General features: G+C 50.5%; 1 protein-coding gene across 3 annotated transcripts in view; it reads left to right on the top strand.

The window, feature by feature from the left end:
- C12H10orf90 (chromosome 12 C10orf90 homolog) overlaps positions 1–16,559 on the top strand; it is a 258,213-nt gene that overhangs the window by 228,234 nt on the left and 13,420 nt on the right. For all 3 annotated transcript variants that reach the window (XM_088842544.1, XM_088842543.1, XM_055425902.2), the window contains 2 exons: positions 2,841–3,010; positions 4,892–5,069. In XM_088842544.1, the coding sequence (XP_088698670.1) occupies positions 2,841–3,010; positions 4,892–5,069 (348 nt within the window). The remainder of the gene's footprint in view (positions 1–2,840; positions 3,011–4,891; positions 5,070–16,559) is intronic.

Genomic DNA, 16,559 nt, shown 5'->3' with positions numbered 1-16,559 from the left:
GCCCAGGTCAGGAATTCCCAGCCCTGCTGTGCACAAGGCCAGCATCGCCTGGGGTTGGGATGAAGGCCACTTCCAGGTGCCCAGCAGGCTCTTGGGCTGAGTCAGGGAAACTCTGAGATGCTGGTGTGGCTGCCCATGGTCCCTGGTAGATGACCAGCTGGGCTAATGGCCGAGGGGTGCTTGTATCATGTGTACCAGGCACTTAACAGGCATGAGGGCCCTGACCTCACGGTGCCTTTGAGATAGGCCCCCATCTCAGCCTCTCTAGAGGCTAAATTCAAACTAGACCATCCTTTCTCTAAAGGCCAAGAGGCTGACCTCAACTAACATTGCAGGAACTATTGATATAGTAAAAAACATTTAGGAATAAAATAGTAAAAAAGATACCTGGTGCCCAGTTATATCAGAGGAAAATTTAGATTTCCAATCACTCTATAAAAATGTCCCTAAATATCTATAGCTAAGGACAGAAAGAAAACTGTTAGATTCTACAGCTTTGGAATGGAAAAGTTAAAATATTTATGGTAATTTATGAAACTAATTTTTCTGGGAACACAAGTCAATCTCTAGCTTGTTATTCACTAATAAATGAAAGAAGCATCTATATACCATCAGAGAAACACTTATTAAACACCTACTGTGTGTCAGGCAGGCACGGTGCTCAGGGCTCTCTGCCCTCCAGGTGCTTGCAGTCCTGTGCCAGAGTCATTGTGGTCATAACCGTGCCTGGGGTGACCTGTCAGGAAGCTGAGGATGCCCCAGATGATACAAGCTGGGGCTGGACAGAGACGTCTTCCTCAAGGAAGTGCTTTTGAGGAAGAAAACTTCAGACCCCAAGGGCGGAGGGAAAGGCACACAGAAAGCAGAGTGGATGGAAAGAGCAGGGCTGACGTGGGATCCAGGGGACCACAGTGCAGGGACGGGGGAAAGGAGGCCCGCAGGAACCTAAGGATCCTCATGGGTCAGGCTGGAAGGTCCTATAAACCCACTAAGGGGTCTGGACTGGAGGCCAGGCCAAGTCCTTGGAGGAGACCTAACTGGATGTTCTCTGAAGGTGGGTGTCTCCTGGACCACGTGGAGCATGAAAGGGAGAGGTCCAAGTTGGGGAAGGGGGGAGATGGTGCTGAGATTGGCCAGACCGGATACAGACCACGTCACCGTGGGGGCCTGGCCGCCCAAGCGGAGGCTGGGAAGGCAATGGACGAGCTGTGCTGTGAGTGCTGAGGAAGACGGGCATGTTGGCGCTGCTCCTGGGGTCTCTGGGTCTGGCACTGGGGGAGCATGGGAGGACCTCTGGCTTCCCTGAGTATGGGGTGAGCTAGAATAAAGGTTCACACGGTATGGAAGCAGCGCAGTGGGAAGTGTAATTAACTCTGGCTGGAGGGCTGGGGACAAATATCTCAGCTAGGAACCAGTCCTGAAAAAGGAATGGGGAGCAATAGGGAAAGATCTAGAAAGAACAGGAGCAAATGCTTAGAAGAACAAGAATGATTTGTGAACTTCTAAGTAGCATGCTGTTGGCAAAGAATTGAAGTTGGTACCTGGTGGGCAACATCCATCGTGAATGAGCCATGAGACGCCCGGTGTGCTTGTAGAGCTTGTCGGTAGCAGGGGCGTTAGCGGACCTTGGGAGAACATAGGAGAGCTGGTCCAGACCAGGGCGGATCTGGGTGTGATGGCAGAGTTATACTGGGGGGTCAGTTAAGGGACCCATGGGACCATGGGGTTGCATCCTGTGGTCACATGAGCATAGGAATGCCCACCTCTCCCCACCCAGCAGAGCCAGCTGCTCCAGGGCCCCCAGGCTGGCAGTCTGGCGAGGCTCAGGGTACATATGATGTGGTCCAGCCCTCCAGAAGGTCCCAGGCTTGTGGGGTTGGAGCATCCTGTGATGGGCCCACTGCTGCTGCTGATGTGTGCAGTGTGTTCCACGGCAGGCACACAGAGGAGGCAGGACGGGGTGTACCTGGGAAATGGGGGCCGGCTTCCTGAAAAATCTGGGCTCAGCCTGAAGGTAGGAGGTCACCGGGTGGTGAGATCAGAGGGGTTTCGTGGAGATGGGAGGGTGTGTGGGTGAGGAGAAAGGAGAACGTGGTTGGGTTTCAGACCACAGACGGCTGGTGAGGCTGCGGCTGGGGGGACGTGTGATGGGGGAGGGGGGAGTTCAGATGGGAAGAGTGACCTGGGACAGACACCGCGTTCCCTGAGGAGCAGCTGGTCAGTAAGTGGTCAGTGAATCCATACGAATCCCCCCTCTCAGCACCCCAAAGATGACTCTGCCCCAAGTGCTGTGCCATCAGCTCAAGCCCTGACCTTTTCCACCAAAAGGTGTCAGAATGGCCCCAGGATGGGGCTAAACCCAGTGCTGAGACACAGAGTCCCAATTATGAATGTCAAGTCAGTGCTAGTCTCCAGTAGATTAAGGGGCGGGATAAATAATTGAACGCCGTTCCTCTGTCTTACATCATTAGTGTAGCAAACATAAGATAAATTAATTCACGGTCCCCAAACAACCCAACTGTATTAATTACACAGGACACACTTAATATGAAGTGCAAAATAGAAGAAGTTTCTTTGCCTTGGCTGCAAAAGCATTTTTGCCAGGGGAATACCTGCGTGGCATAGCCAGTCTCGAGTCTGGCTGTTCACAGACATGCCTCCCTGCGACCAGGGCACCCGGGGGTCTGTGCTGGGGCATGATCTCGTTGGCTTAACGAGGCCTATTAATAACCCACTGGCATTTCCATTTTCCAAATTGTCTTCTGTGTCTAATGGTGTTGAAAAGCCAGGAGAAAAGCACTCAGTGCCCTCTAAATGGAATTCTAAATCTTCTCTCCCAGGGGATTACACGTGCTGTGACTTGGTCGTTAAAATAAAGGAATGCAAGGAGGGTGACCACCCCACCAACGCTGAGTCCAAGCCAGCACCCCCCGAGGACCCAGAGACCCACATCCTGCCCGAAGACTGTTCCGAGAGCCACCAAGGGCCCGAAAGCTCCCTGACCTTGCAGGTAAGGCAAGGTCCGGCTTGATTCCCACTGTACATTCTGGCTCGATTCCCGCCGAGGGGAGACTTCCCGGGGAGCCCATGGGCACACAGCCTCACTTCTGCTGCTGGAGATCTGACTCTACTTCCTGGTGGCTGTGTGACTCTGGGCAGTTCCCTTAACCTCCCTGGGCCTCTGTCCCACCGTGTGAGGAAGGAGATGGTGCCATCCACCCAGGCTAGGTTGGGGATCATTAGTGACCATGATTGGAGCAAGGAGAGTCAGCATGTGTCAAGAACTTTCTGGGGCCCAGACAAGGAGAGGGTCACCCCTGTGAGGCAGGAGTCTGTCCCTACAACCCCGTCCTCAGATAAGCATGTTAAACCTTTTGAAAGATGAAGGTAGTCCCAAGGTCACGGGGGCTTGAGTTCGAGGATATGGAAGCTTTCATTTTGTGTCTTTTCCCAACTGTAGACATAACACGGACACACTTTTTTAAAGTGCAAAAAATACACAGATATAAAGATTAGAAGGACAAAAAACATGGAGAAGGCTAGCCATGCCTCCTGGGAGACACGGGTGTTGTAAACCGCCCTGCAGATGGGTCGTGGGTTCCACCCCCATCCCCTCGGGTGGATCCATCTGGAGAGACGCCGGTAGCCCTGGAGCCACCCAGGCCTCCAGCATCAGGGCAGACAGCTGGGGCAGCAGCCACACGGGGCCCCACAGTTGGTTCCAGGGGCCGTCTCCCAGGCCCCAGGACCTGGGCTGGCACCTTGAAGGCCAAGTGACCTGGAGACTCCTTTCCTGGCACAACAGCTAGGGGCACATCCACGATGCAGATGGAGCCCATGCCACCCTCTGCCTGGAAACTGTGAGCCCCCTAAGGGCTGGGAGAGGAATGGGGCTGAGGGTATTTCTGCTATGGCCGCAGCTCTGGGGGGCCCGTGCTGGGCCCCTGCCATGTGCAGAGCTGGGGTGCTGGCTATGCAGGGTACAAAGTGGAGGAGTCACAGCCTGTGCCATCCAGGAGCTCGTGGCTCGTGCAGGATTCTTAGATGACCGATGCGCACAAAGCTATTGAGGTCAGTGTCTAGCACAGAGCAGGACGTATCGTGGTGGTTGTTCTTCTTCAGTAAAGCTGTGTGGGGAGCAGTGTTCACGCGTGGAATCGGGGATGCAGAGAGAGATGAGGCTGAAGAGGAAGCACGGGGATTCTGACCTCCTCTATGGAGTCTGCAGAACCGTTTTGCAAAGAAAAAGCTCTCCCACCAGCTCTGACTTCCTGGGGCGAGAAGCTGTTTCCATTCGCTACGATTACTGCTTCTCCTGAAAAGATACACAAGTCATGCTGGGAGAATGATCTCGTTCTGAGCTTCCAGAAGGCATCCAGCCCCTGGCAGAAGCAGGTGACTCTAAGGCTTGCATTCCTTTCCCACCAACGTCACCTTGGAATATGGCATTTTGGGGCATTCAGATTTTCATTCGTTGGAGATGAATGAATTGCCAGGTGGAAGGAGAAATGGGCAGAGGTGTACCTTTGATGCTGGTAACTCAAGTCATGCTACAGGGGGGCTCTCAGTGCTGAGACCTGCGTCATCAACAAGTCTGTGGCCATCTGTCCGTAAGCGGTTGGAAGAAAATTAGGGCGTGCTCTTGCACTGTACTTTTGATCAGCCTCTTGACCAAATCAGATGGATGCATTGTCTTGCCATGTCACTTCTCTTAAAAAGTTTTGGGAGCTCCCCAGTGGTTAGGACTCTGTGGTTCGTATGCAGGGGGCATGGGTCCCTGGTCAGGGAACAAAGATTCTGCCTACCTCACAGTGTGACCAAGAAATTAAAGATAAATACATGAATACATAAGCAGAAATACCTTAGTCAATTGTTTTCTTGGCTCCTCTAGGAGGCCCTGGAAGTCCGCAAGCCTCAGTTCATTTCTCGCTCGCAAGAACGTCTGAAGAAGCTGGAGCACATGGTCCAGCAAAGAAAAGCCCAGCGGAAGGAGAGCCTGGCTCCAAAGCAGAGTCCCCGTCCTGTCTGCACCAACAAGAAGCAGGTCACCGTCCCCCACCCTCTCAGCGGTAAGCTGCAGCTGGCTCGGGAGGGCTGGCGAAACATGGGACCCCAGGGCTGGGACCCTTGTCCGAACCGATGGTCCCAGCGGTGCCCCTGACACATGCAGGACTGGTGTTCACCCAAGTGCCCAAACCTCGGGGTCTCACAGCCCACCCTGGGAACAGATCACCCATCTTGAGAGGTGATCTGCAGACCCTGAATTCAGCAGAAATAGCTGGGGACACACATTCCCCATTTCAGCCGGGGAAGAAGCACCATGGCAGCCAGGGTAGCCAGTTCAAATTCTTGGCTCCGTAACAGATATTCCAAGAGCTCTGCTTTGCCCCTGCTAGATTGCAAAACTGGTCTCAGGGAGAGAGGGTTGACTCCAGTTTGTCTGCATCCACATTCGTCATCTCAAAACCCCTTTCCTGCTGTGAGCTCAGCGTCAGGCTGGACAGCTTTGGGAGCCCTGGGAGGCGGGTGTCACTTGGACCCTGTGATGGGGTGCTCCTGGATGCCCTGGAGAGGGCGTTATCAGGAACCTTCCCTGGGCCAGACCCCACGCAGGGAGCCGGGGAGAGCTTGGTGAGCAAGGCTGGGCTCTGTCCTTTTGTTCGTGGAGCTTATAAACAGACTATTAAACCAGGAAGAATAACAAGAAGAGACAAGGGCAAGGATGGGGCCCGGGGAGCACATTCTGATGACCTGCCAACCCAAAGCTTCAAATCTGGAGGCCCGGGGAGACCTCTGTTTTATTTCTTTGGATAGAGGAACAGGATCTTCCTAGCAAAATGTTCTGGGCCCCAGGAGGTGAAATCATTGGTCTGATTCTGAATAAAAGTCCTCTGGGGAAATAACCATAGTCAATAAAATGCAGCTTAGCAAATATTACCAGGATCTTACAGAGCGGCTGGGGGGACAGCAGGCATTGGAATAGGATTCCTGTTAACCACAGGCAGGCTGAGTCCCCCTCCGCCCACCCCCCCAACCCAGAGCTCTTCTGGGGAGTCATCCAAGACCTCAGCAAGGGCAAACTTGAACGCATCCTTCCCGCAGTGAAGGATTTGGCGGGACACCTGCTGCTCGGCCCTGGTGACCCTTCCCAGGATGCTAAGGAATGAAATCAGCAAAATATATGTGCAAAGACTTTCCCTGCCTGGAAATGTGTCTCACGTCAGCATCTGAAGCTGATTGGCAGATATTGGCTATGTGGGTGTGTTCTCTGGAGGCTCCTTAGTTTCTGGCTCAACAGAGAGCAGTCTGGGTTTGGGTGCAGATGTATCAGGTTGGCAAGAGGGACCAAGTGTCAGTCACAGCTGGGGGTCCCCCCAGGGCCTTCAGGGTCCAGGCTTGTCCTGGGGAGGGCTGCCAGGATGCCCATGGTGCCTGTGGTGTGAGGGTCACTTGGCTTGATGACGATGGTTAGATATGCGAATGTGTTCTCAACAAATATGAAAGTGTCACGTTAGAGTTCAACACATGTATACACAAAAAATGGTGTCTAACAGGCTTCCTTTTCAGTCAGCTCCCATCACTTCGTGGAGGAAAAAATGGAGACTCATGAACGTTTGGGAACTTGTTAGGCATGAGACCATTCATCCTTGTCCCCTGGACCAGCTGCCCTCTAGCTGTGCCATACCGAGGGCCCCAGTGGCCTGGAAAGTCACCATCTCAAATGTCAGAGGGAGGCTGCCTTGTCCCATGTATTCATTTCCTAGGGCTGCTGTAAGAAACGGCCCGAGGCTGGGTGGCTCAAGGAACAGAAATTGATTCTCTCATAGTCTTGAGGCCAGAAGTCCAAAATCCAGGTGTCCCCTGGCGTGATTTCTCCTGGAGGCGCAGAGAGGATCCGTGCACTGCCTCTCTTCCGGCTCTGGGAGCTTCTGGCAACTGCTGGCATTTCCTGGTTTACCGTTGCATCATCCTGTTTCCTGCCTCCACCCCGCCTTGTGTCTGTCCAAATTCCCTCCTCTCACAACGACCCCGGTCATCGGATCAGGGCCCACCTCCACCCAGCCTGACCTCATTTTAGCTTGCACACACCTGCACAGATCTGATTTCCAAACCAAGTCACAGGGACAGGGGAGGAAACACATTCCCCCGTTTGGTGGGGGACAGTTTTACCTTCTCTCCTCCGAGGGTGATGTTTTTCCCCAAAACAGATATCACCCTCACCCGTTCACATTCCTTTGACTGAAAAATCTTAAAATCGTTTATAATAATAAAAGATGATGAGACCCAGCCAATAGTTTTAAATAACCGAGGCACCTTTTTATTTCCCCAGTTCCGAGACAGTCCTGATGACTAGAGTGCTCTGGGAGGGCTCTGGCACAGGATTTTACAGCCGCTCTTCTGATCCCCGTGGTATTTATGGCTGATGAGAGGTTTACCCTCGTGTTTGTTTGTGTTAGGCCAGCCCACTCAGACAAGTTCTGAAACCAGAGCCTCGTGTGAGCTCTGGACAAGCGCAGGAGTGCTTAAGGCCCCATTAAGCACGTCTACAGGCCGCATCTCGTCTTCAGCCTGTCTGCTGGCAAGATGATAAAAGCGAGATGCAGATGCTTTTCTTACATGCAAAATTAGTTAATAAATCATATGCGTGAATGAGCTCCCGCTACAGTGTCAAGGCGTCTGACAGAAGCAAGACTTGGATTGCTTTCTGAGCTGGGTGAGCTGCCTCTGATCAGGGCCCTGCTGGCACAGACCTGAGGGGTTCAGGTGGGGCCCCCAGCAGCTGACAGATGCCCCCTCAAGCACGGGCTGGGGGCAAAGCGTGCGCCGGACGTCAAGGGCAGTTACAGCGAGGGCCGGTGGGCCAGCTCTGCTTCCTGTTGCCCAGTGAATCCCGGGCAGTCTCTAAGGGACAGGGACGTGACACGTGTGCGGGCACATGTGTGTACATGCGCACATATGTGAGCGCTCACTAGGCTCCCATGTGGAGATGGGGGATTTTCTCGACCAGCTGGGACCCGAGAAAGTTCAGGAAGTAGCATTATAAAGGTCCTGCCAGCAACCCCAGTCTGTTTTGACTCACTCATCATCTATGGCTTGCGTTCCCAAAGCTCACAAATATGTGGCCTCTTTCTTGCCTTGTCTGGGAGCCTCCTGGGCCCCCTGGGCTTGGCTCTAGTAGTGGCATAAGAAGCCTCTTCCTCCATCTCTCGGCAAACTTTTCTTGAGGACTCACTGTGTGCTGGGCAGAGTCCCTGGTTCTGTGGACCTCCTCACCTCTGGGGGAAAGCACCCAGGTAAAAAAGGCAGCGATCTTGGGATTTGCCGTGGAAGGGGGTTGCCACGGCAACCCACAGGCTGGCCTTGCTCCTGCTATGGGATATGGTCCTGATGGAGGAGATCTGGTACTGAGAAGAGAACTTGCAGCTGGGTCGTGGTCCAGGGTGGGGAGGGCGGGGCGTGCTGGGGGAGGATGTGGAAGCTGCATAGGGAGGGGCCGCCGAGTGCTCAGGTCAGCTGTGGCTGGACTACAGATGGGGGTGGGGAGCAAAGGGAGAAATGGAGGCGCCAGAGAGGAGTCCAAAGGGGCCACCAGGCATGGTATACGCTGCTTCCAGCATTCTCCTTATTCTGTGATCAAAGCTGAGGCTACGTAGCTCCAGGCAGGACATGATGAAGGCGGGCTAGGGCAGGGCAGTGAACACAGAAGGGTGACAGATGCAGAGGCTCTGGGTGATGGAATTAGCGGAACGTGATGACTGCCCAGTCACCGAGAGGAGATGAGCCTCGAGGAGGCTGGGGAGGAGGCTGGGAGGCCGGCCTACCTCTCAACCCCTGAGATGCCAACCCTTTAACCAGTTGGAGCTTTGCCTGCCCCTGTCCCTAGAGTGACCTGGGGCTGTGGGCGGGGCTTCCCCTTTGTCTCTGCTCAGCTACCCGGGTCCCTGGGGTGCAGGCTGGTCCTGTTCCAGGGCCGGCTGTAACCTGGGGATCAGTGTTCCAGAACCAGTCCTTGCTCTGCCTGCAGGACGCATCGGGGGCGGGACAGGCTGAAAGCACGTGGGAAGCACCAGCACAGTACCCGCAGGTGGCGGGTGGTTTAGCACCTGCACTTAGTAGGTGGTACAGCTCCAGTACTTTGACTGGATGCAAAGGGCCGACTCATTGGAAAAGACCCTGATGCTGAGCAAGATTGAAGGCAAAGGGAGAAGAGGGTGGCAGAGGATGAGATGGTTGGATGGCATCACCAACTCAGCGAACATGAATTTGAGCCAACTCCAGGAGACAGTGAAGGACAGGGGAGCCTGACGTCCTGCAGGCCACGAGGTTGCAGAGTTGGACACGACTCAGCGACTGAACAGCAGCAGCGTCACCCACAGGTAGAGGGGCTTGGTCACTGTCTCCCGGGGGCCAGCCTGTGGCTTTGTCCAGCCCTAGCTTGGCTCCCCCAGCCGAGCCCTCCCCATCTCCAGCTTTCAAGCCTCGCTGGATCCTACCCCCACCCTGCATCCCAGACCCCACCCAGCCTGACTGGCACCCCTGCCTCCTTTTCCCAGTTGGTCTGAAAGGCTGTCCTTCTTTACCCCTGGGAGCCTGCGCCATCGGTGCCCCCAAACTGCCTGATAGAATTCTGTCCGTCCCTCTTCTCTGCCCTGCCGCGTCCTGCCTAACCTCCCTAGCCCAGCGAAAGCCCAGCTCAGTCCCAATCTCTCACCTCCAAGGCTCTTGCCTCTGATTCCTGTCAGCATGTGGTGACTCTGGCTGAGAAGTCGAGCCCTTCCCTCACATGAATCTCTGTCACTCCCTGTACTCAGTGCCACAGAGGGTCAGGAAGCCAGGCATGCTGAAACCGCCCAGGCCAGCCTGCCTCCATCTCAGTTTCTTTCCCCTAACTGTTGGAGTGGTCCTCGTGGCTCTTTCTGATGGTCTCCTAGCCCGTGAATGTGTAGGAAATCCATCAGGAAGACGGTTGCAAGAAGGCATTTCTTCCAGGCAGCCCTCCCTGACTATCCATCCAGTCTCCACCTCCCCACCTCTGCTGTTGGAGCACTCCCATCTCTTGTCTATCTCTTAGATGCCCTACCTCCTTACCTTCCCGCCTTGGATCATCGTCCAGTGAGTATGCCAGCAAAAGCCCCCTGGATTCTAAGTGCCAGTGGGCACACACTACACCAAGTCACCCTGACAAGCTCTGCTGCGTGTAGCAAAGCCAAGCAACTTAATCTGAACTGCATTATCCACACTTTCCAAGGTGAGCCAAGCACAGCCATTCATATCACGGACCAGTAGAGGAGCGGAATTCTCCGGAAGGCACTGCAGAATTCCTTCTCCAGCCGATCTGCTTTCACTGATGATTTTTGGCTGGAACAAGTATTAAAATTAATTTGCATTCCCTGAGCGCTGAGCTAGAGAAGTGACCCAGCAGATATGAGATGGCTGGAGAAGTCATTCTGTAATAAAAATGTGCTGTTCATCACGCAGCTAGTGCTGGCCACACCATCCCTACAATCTCCAATTTGATCTCCTGGATATTTTTCCATCAATCATCTGAAAAAATATTTGGGGCTAGTTCTCCCATTGCTCACAAAGGGATTTTAAAATGTGCTTATCAGATAAAAGTCAATTATTACTTCATCAGTCTGCAAAGAAAACAAGAAGCATGATTTAGCTAAAAGACTGTTACCCTGATTCAAAGATATTTGCATGTTGCTGTTACTGGTATCCTATGCAGACCAAAGATAAAGGTGTTGTGTGTTGGTTTTTTTTTTCCCCCTAAAAAACACAGGGAGAAAAGATCAATTTATGTCTATTGATTAGAAGTAGAGCTGTAGGACAGTGTTATTTCCAATTAAAATAATGCAAGGTAAAAACACAGAATTGCAGAGTGGTAAGGAAAAAAGTCTTTATGGGAACTCGCCCAATTGCCTGGATTTTATTTTCCAAATGATTTCCCTTTTATCCCCCAGTGCCGTTCAGTAATAAACCTTTCAGTGACATTAAGGATATAAATCTACTTGGCAACCAGAATGAAAGTTTATTCATCATCTATAAATCACCGCATTTTGTGGTTCTCTAAATAATGCTGGGAAACCCTGGAACTGAGCAAGCAGTGACTCCCAGATCAACAGCTAGCCATTCAGACGTGTTCTAGATGTTGCTGTTTTATGGTGAAGTATGACTTGAGCCATTGCCACAGTTTCTTTACATGACTAATTTAAACTTGCCATTCAGCCCACACACACACGTGCGCACGCACACGTGCACACATACACATATTCTTAAGAAAGTGTGAGGGCAGTATAGCACATTTTATATATTTAAAATCCTATTTTATAGCCACAAATAATAACTTTGAAAACTGAAAACTAATTATAACTTGCTAATGTTCTACAATTGTCACTTTCCCCCCCCAGCATCCTTAAGCCTAGGCAATCAAAAATACATTCAAGAGGGAGTCCAATTCCTTTGGATTATTTTGTAAGCTGTATTCTCTGGGAGGTTTACAATGCCCATGTATGTTAAAGGCACTGATAAGTCCTGCAACAATGAAGCCTGCTTAAATTTGTTTAAGCTTATTTTCTCTAAACTTCTTTAACCTTGGAATGCTTTTATCTAATTCGTAAGCATCCATTTTGGAAACATAGCTCTAGGAATCTTTGCTTTTAAGACTCTCTATTGGGTTGGCCAAAAGTTTCATTCGGATTTTGTTCTAAAAGATGTGACAGAAAAACCCTAACAAACTGTTTGGCCAATCCAATACCATGCTTTGCTAAAGAAGCCCCAACTGGAATTTTGATCTGCCATTTCCCACAAAAATCTGAGATTGCGGGAAGAAGGTATTATTCTCCTTATCTGAATCCTTTTGGTCTGGCAGTGCCAAAAAGCAATGATTGAGGAGCCTGGGGTCCTCTCGGCGGCAGGGTGTGGTGCCAGTTTCACAGACTGGCCAACTTGCCTCCCTGGAAGCCTGTCCACTGGCAGGTGCTGGACCTCTCTCCATGTGGGCTCCCCTGGAATCTGTAACAAGGCCCTCACACTGTCACCCAACAGAGTCCAGCGGAGAAAGAGGAGCCAGTCAAAACCCCTTTGGAAAGCCCTTCACCAATGTCACAACGTGAAATAACCAGGGAGGGTGGCGTTCCCCACACCAAGGGCTGAAAAATGGTAGAGAAGCAATAAGCTACCAGAGAAGTAACTGTGGAACTGGGGCAGAGGCTTGCCTTCCCCGTGACGCAGGCAGCTGCATCAGACGATGCCCATGGGGGCTCTGGAGCCAGTGACCTGATTATCTGTTGCCACGGCAGGGAGAGTTTCTTCACACACTCAAAATAGGGATGCCAGATTCATTAAGTGAAAATATAGGCTGCCCAGTTAAATTTGCATTTCAGGGCATCAAAACCTCTTTTAGCATAAGTAGGTCCCAAATATTACATGGAATATTATTGTTGTTCAGTTGCTAAGTCGTGTCCGATTCTGCTACATCATGGACTACGGCACACCAGGCTTCCCCGTCCTTCACCATCTACTGGAGCTTGCTCAAACTCATGTCCATCGAGTCAGTGATGTCATCCAACCATCTCATCCTCTGTCGTCCCATTCTCCTCCTGCCTTCAATCTTTCCCAGCATCAGGGTCTTTCCTAATGTGTCGGCTTCTCGCATCAGGTGGCCAAAGTATTGGAGTTTCAGCTTCAGCATCAGTCCTTCCAATGAATATTCAGTGTTGATTTCCTTTAGGATGGACTGTTTTGATCTCCTTGCTGTCCAAGGGACTCTCAAGAGTCTGCTCCAGCACCACAGTTCGAAAGCATCAGTTCTTCAGTGCTCAGCTTTCTTTATGGTTCAACTCTCACATCCATACATGACTACTGAAAAAACTGTAGCTCTGACTATATGGACCTTGGTCAACAAAGTGATGTCTCTGCTTTTTAACACACTCTCTAGGTTTGTCATTGTTTTTCTTCCAAGGAGCAAGCGTCTGAATTCTGTGGCTGCAGTCACGGTCCACAGTGATTTTGTCTGTCAGTGTTTCCTTTTCTTCTCCATCTATTTGCCATGAAGTGAAGGGACTGGATGCCACAATCTTCATTTTTTGAATGTTGTTTTTTTTTTTAATTTATTAAATTAAAATTGGAGGCTAATTACTTTACAATATTGTATTTGTTTTGCCATACATTGACATGAATCTGCCCCAGGTGTACATGTGTTCCCCATCTTGAACCCCCCTCCCACCTCCCTCCCCATCCCATCCCTCTGGATCATCCCAGTACACCAACCCCGAGCATCCTGTCTCATGCATCGAACCTGGACTGGCGATTGGTTTCACATATGATAATATACATGTTTCAATGCCATTCTCCCAAATCATCCCACCCTCGTCCTCTCCCACAGAGTCCAAAAGACTGTTCTTTGCATCTGTGTCTCTTTTGCTGTCTCGTATACAGGGTTATAGTTACCATCTTTCTAAATGCCATATGTATGCATTAATATACTGTATTGGTGTTTTTCTTTCTGGCTGACTTCACTCTGTATAATAGGCTCCAGTTTCATCCACCTCATTAGAACTGATTCACATGTATTCTTTTTAATTGCTCCATTTTCTTATCCATTCGTCTGCTGATGGACATCTAGGTTGCCTCCGTGTCTTCACTATTATAAACAGTGCTGCAATGAACATTGGAGTACATGTGTCTCTTTCAATTCTGGTTTCCTCGGTGTGTATGCCCAGCAGTGGGATTGCTGTGTCATATGGCAGCTCTATTTCCAGTTTTTTGAGGAATCTCCACACTGTTCTCCATAGTGGCTGTACTAGTTTGCATTCCCACCAACAGTGTAAGAGGGTTCCCTTCTCTCCACACCCTCTCCAGCGTTTATTGCTTGTAGATGTTTAGATAGCAGCCATTCTGACTGGCGTGAAATGGTACCTCATTGTGGTTTTGATTTGCATTTCTCTGATTATGAGTGATGTTGAGCATCTTTTCATGTGTTTGTTGGCCATCTGTATGTCTTCTTTGGAGAAATGTCTGTTTAGTTCTTTGGCCCATTTTTTGATTGGGTTGTTTATTTTTATGGAATTGAGCTGCAGGAGTTGCTTGTATATTTTTGAGATTAATTCTTTGTCAGTTGCTTCATTTGCTATTATTTTCTCCCATTCTGAAGGCTGTCTTTTCACCTTGCTTATAGTTTCCTTTGTTGTGCAGAAGCTTTTGATTTTAATTAGGTCCCATTTGTTTACTTTTGCTTTTATTTCCAATATTCTGGGAGGTGGGTTATGGAGGATCCTGCAGTGATTTATATCAGAGAGTGTTTTGCCTATGTTCTCCTCTAGGAGTTTTATAGTTTCTGGTCTTACATTTAGATCTTTAATCCATTCTGAGTTTATTTTTGTGTATGGTGTTAGAAAGTGTTCTAGTTTCATTCTTTTACAAGTGGTTGACCAGTTTTCCCAGAACCACTTGTTAAAGAGATTGTCTTTTCTCCATTGAATATTCTTGCCTCCTTTGTCAAAGATAATAGAAAGCCCAGAGATAAATCCATGCACCTATGAATGTTGAGTTTTAAGCCAACTTTTTCACTCTCCTTTTTCACCTTCATCAAGAGGCTTCACTAAGAGTATAGGATATACTTATGCTAAAAATGTTTCATTGTTGATCTGAGATGCAGATTTTCCTGGGCTTCCTGTATAGTATTTGGCAATCCTTTCTCAAAGCCTGGAAATCCCTGGGGGGACTTGACTGTTTTCCTTATCATTCTTGTTATGGTCTCTCAGTGGTCCTCAAACTTGAGCAAGTGAGAATCCCCTGCAGGACTTGAGAGCTCACAGGACACTGGTCCAGCCCCAAAACTGATCCAGCTGACTTGGGGCCGGGGTAAGAACTTTCATTAGTCACAAGTTCCCCAGTGATGCTGGTGCTGCTGGTCCGGGGAATGAAGGGGAAGCAGACACCACCCAGATGTTGGTCTTTCTGTGAAAGCATCAGCCCCACTTTGAGGACCATGGCCATCTATCTTCTGCAGAGAATAAACAGCCCATTGATTCCATCAGTGACTCGATTCTCAGGCCTCTTAGCTGCTTACTCTGAGACCTGAGGTTAAGTTACTGACCTTCGAGACCTCTGCTCATCCGTAAAGAGGAAAACACCTGCTTTCCTGAGTCACGGGATGAACTGAGTCACAAACGGGGGCCGGGGCAGGGGTGCTTGGAGACTGGTGGCTGTTAGCATTGTGGCTGCCACTGGAGGCAGCTTACAGTGCACATTCATACGGACCATTCCTGCGAGGCCTTCCTAGGACCTTTAAAGCAGGTGCTGTCCCCTCACGGAGCAGAGGAGGAACGGGAGACCAGCAAGCTTGAGTGGCCAGTGCCAGGGCACAGAGCACCAAGCTGAGGCCTAACCTGATTCAGGTCTGCAGACTTGGATCCCAAGTGGACACTTTGTTCATGGTGTGGAGGGCCAAGCAGGCCAAAGGAAGCATCAAAGTTACATCATTAAAACCTGATGTTTAATGTACTAACACTTGTATGATTTTCATGAAGCAGAAACCAGTGATGATTTCCTGCCATGTGTAGTGAGGTCACTGAGAACTGGGGTCATTAAACCTTAGAGGCTGGTAAAGCTCCCTAGCTCCTTTGGTTCACCTTTAAATTCACCGGTGTGCTCATTGTGAGTAATGCTGTACCTTGTTTTGCTGAACCCAGGGAGAAAAATGCACATTTTAGGCAATTGATGGAAGCCCTTGCTGAGGGTTCAGTGTGTGAGCGTCTGGTCTCGTGTGGGGATCTGAGTCGGTCTTCGAGTCTCTGCTACCGCAGACAGACGGGTGAACTGAATTTGCATGATTTCAGCCTGCTCAGGGGCTTCTTACGGCAGACAGCCAAATAAACTGAATCTGGAACCAAAAAGGACAGGACGCTGGGGACAGATGGGGAAGCAGCTTATGATGGAGCTCTTGGGTCTGAGAGAGAGAGCAACGGAATTGTGGTAAGGCTCCTTTTAAACAGTTTGACTTGGGGATCTAGTTTTTCTAGCTGGGGTAACTGAAGCCGTGATCCCTGGTCTGCCCATGTTGCATCAAGGATTCTACCTTATGAGGATGTGTGGGGAGGTTCGTGGGGTTCCCGAGTGCCTGGTAGGCTGTTCTCATACCCCTTCCCCCACCCCATGCCTAGGGGCAGGCCAATGTCAATGTGTGTGCATGCTCAGCCGAGTCTGACTCTTTGCAACCCCATGGACTGTAGCCTACTAGGCTCCTCTGTCCATGGAATTCTCCAGGCAAGACTACTGGAGTGGGTTGCCACGGCCTTCTCCAGGAGATCTTCCCAACCCAGGGATCAAATCTGTGTCTCCTGCATTGCAGGCAGATTCTTTATCAACTGAGCCACCTGGGAAGCCCACGCCCAGGGGCAGACCCTTTCTCAAATCCATCCTTTAGCACCCAGCACCCTGTGTGTTCACAGAGTCCCCAGGATAGTGATTCTGCTGGAAACTCGAGGATCGGTCTGCATGTGCAGGAACCAAGCTCTCTGCAGAGAGAACAATTCACTTGCATTAACCAGAAGCCC

This window comes from Moschus berezovskii, chromosome 12 (genome assembly GCF_049115385.1).
Source record: "Moschus berezovskii isolate FMDL1 chromosome 12, NW_MosBer_1.0, whole genome shotgun sequence".
NCBI classification, from domain to species: domain Eukaryota; kingdom Metazoa; phylum Chordata; class Mammalia; order Artiodactyla; family Moschidae; genus Moschus; species Moschus berezovskii.
The sequence above is the reverse complement of the archived record's forward strand: the minus strand, read 5'-3'. Positions and strand labels throughout refer to the sequence as shown.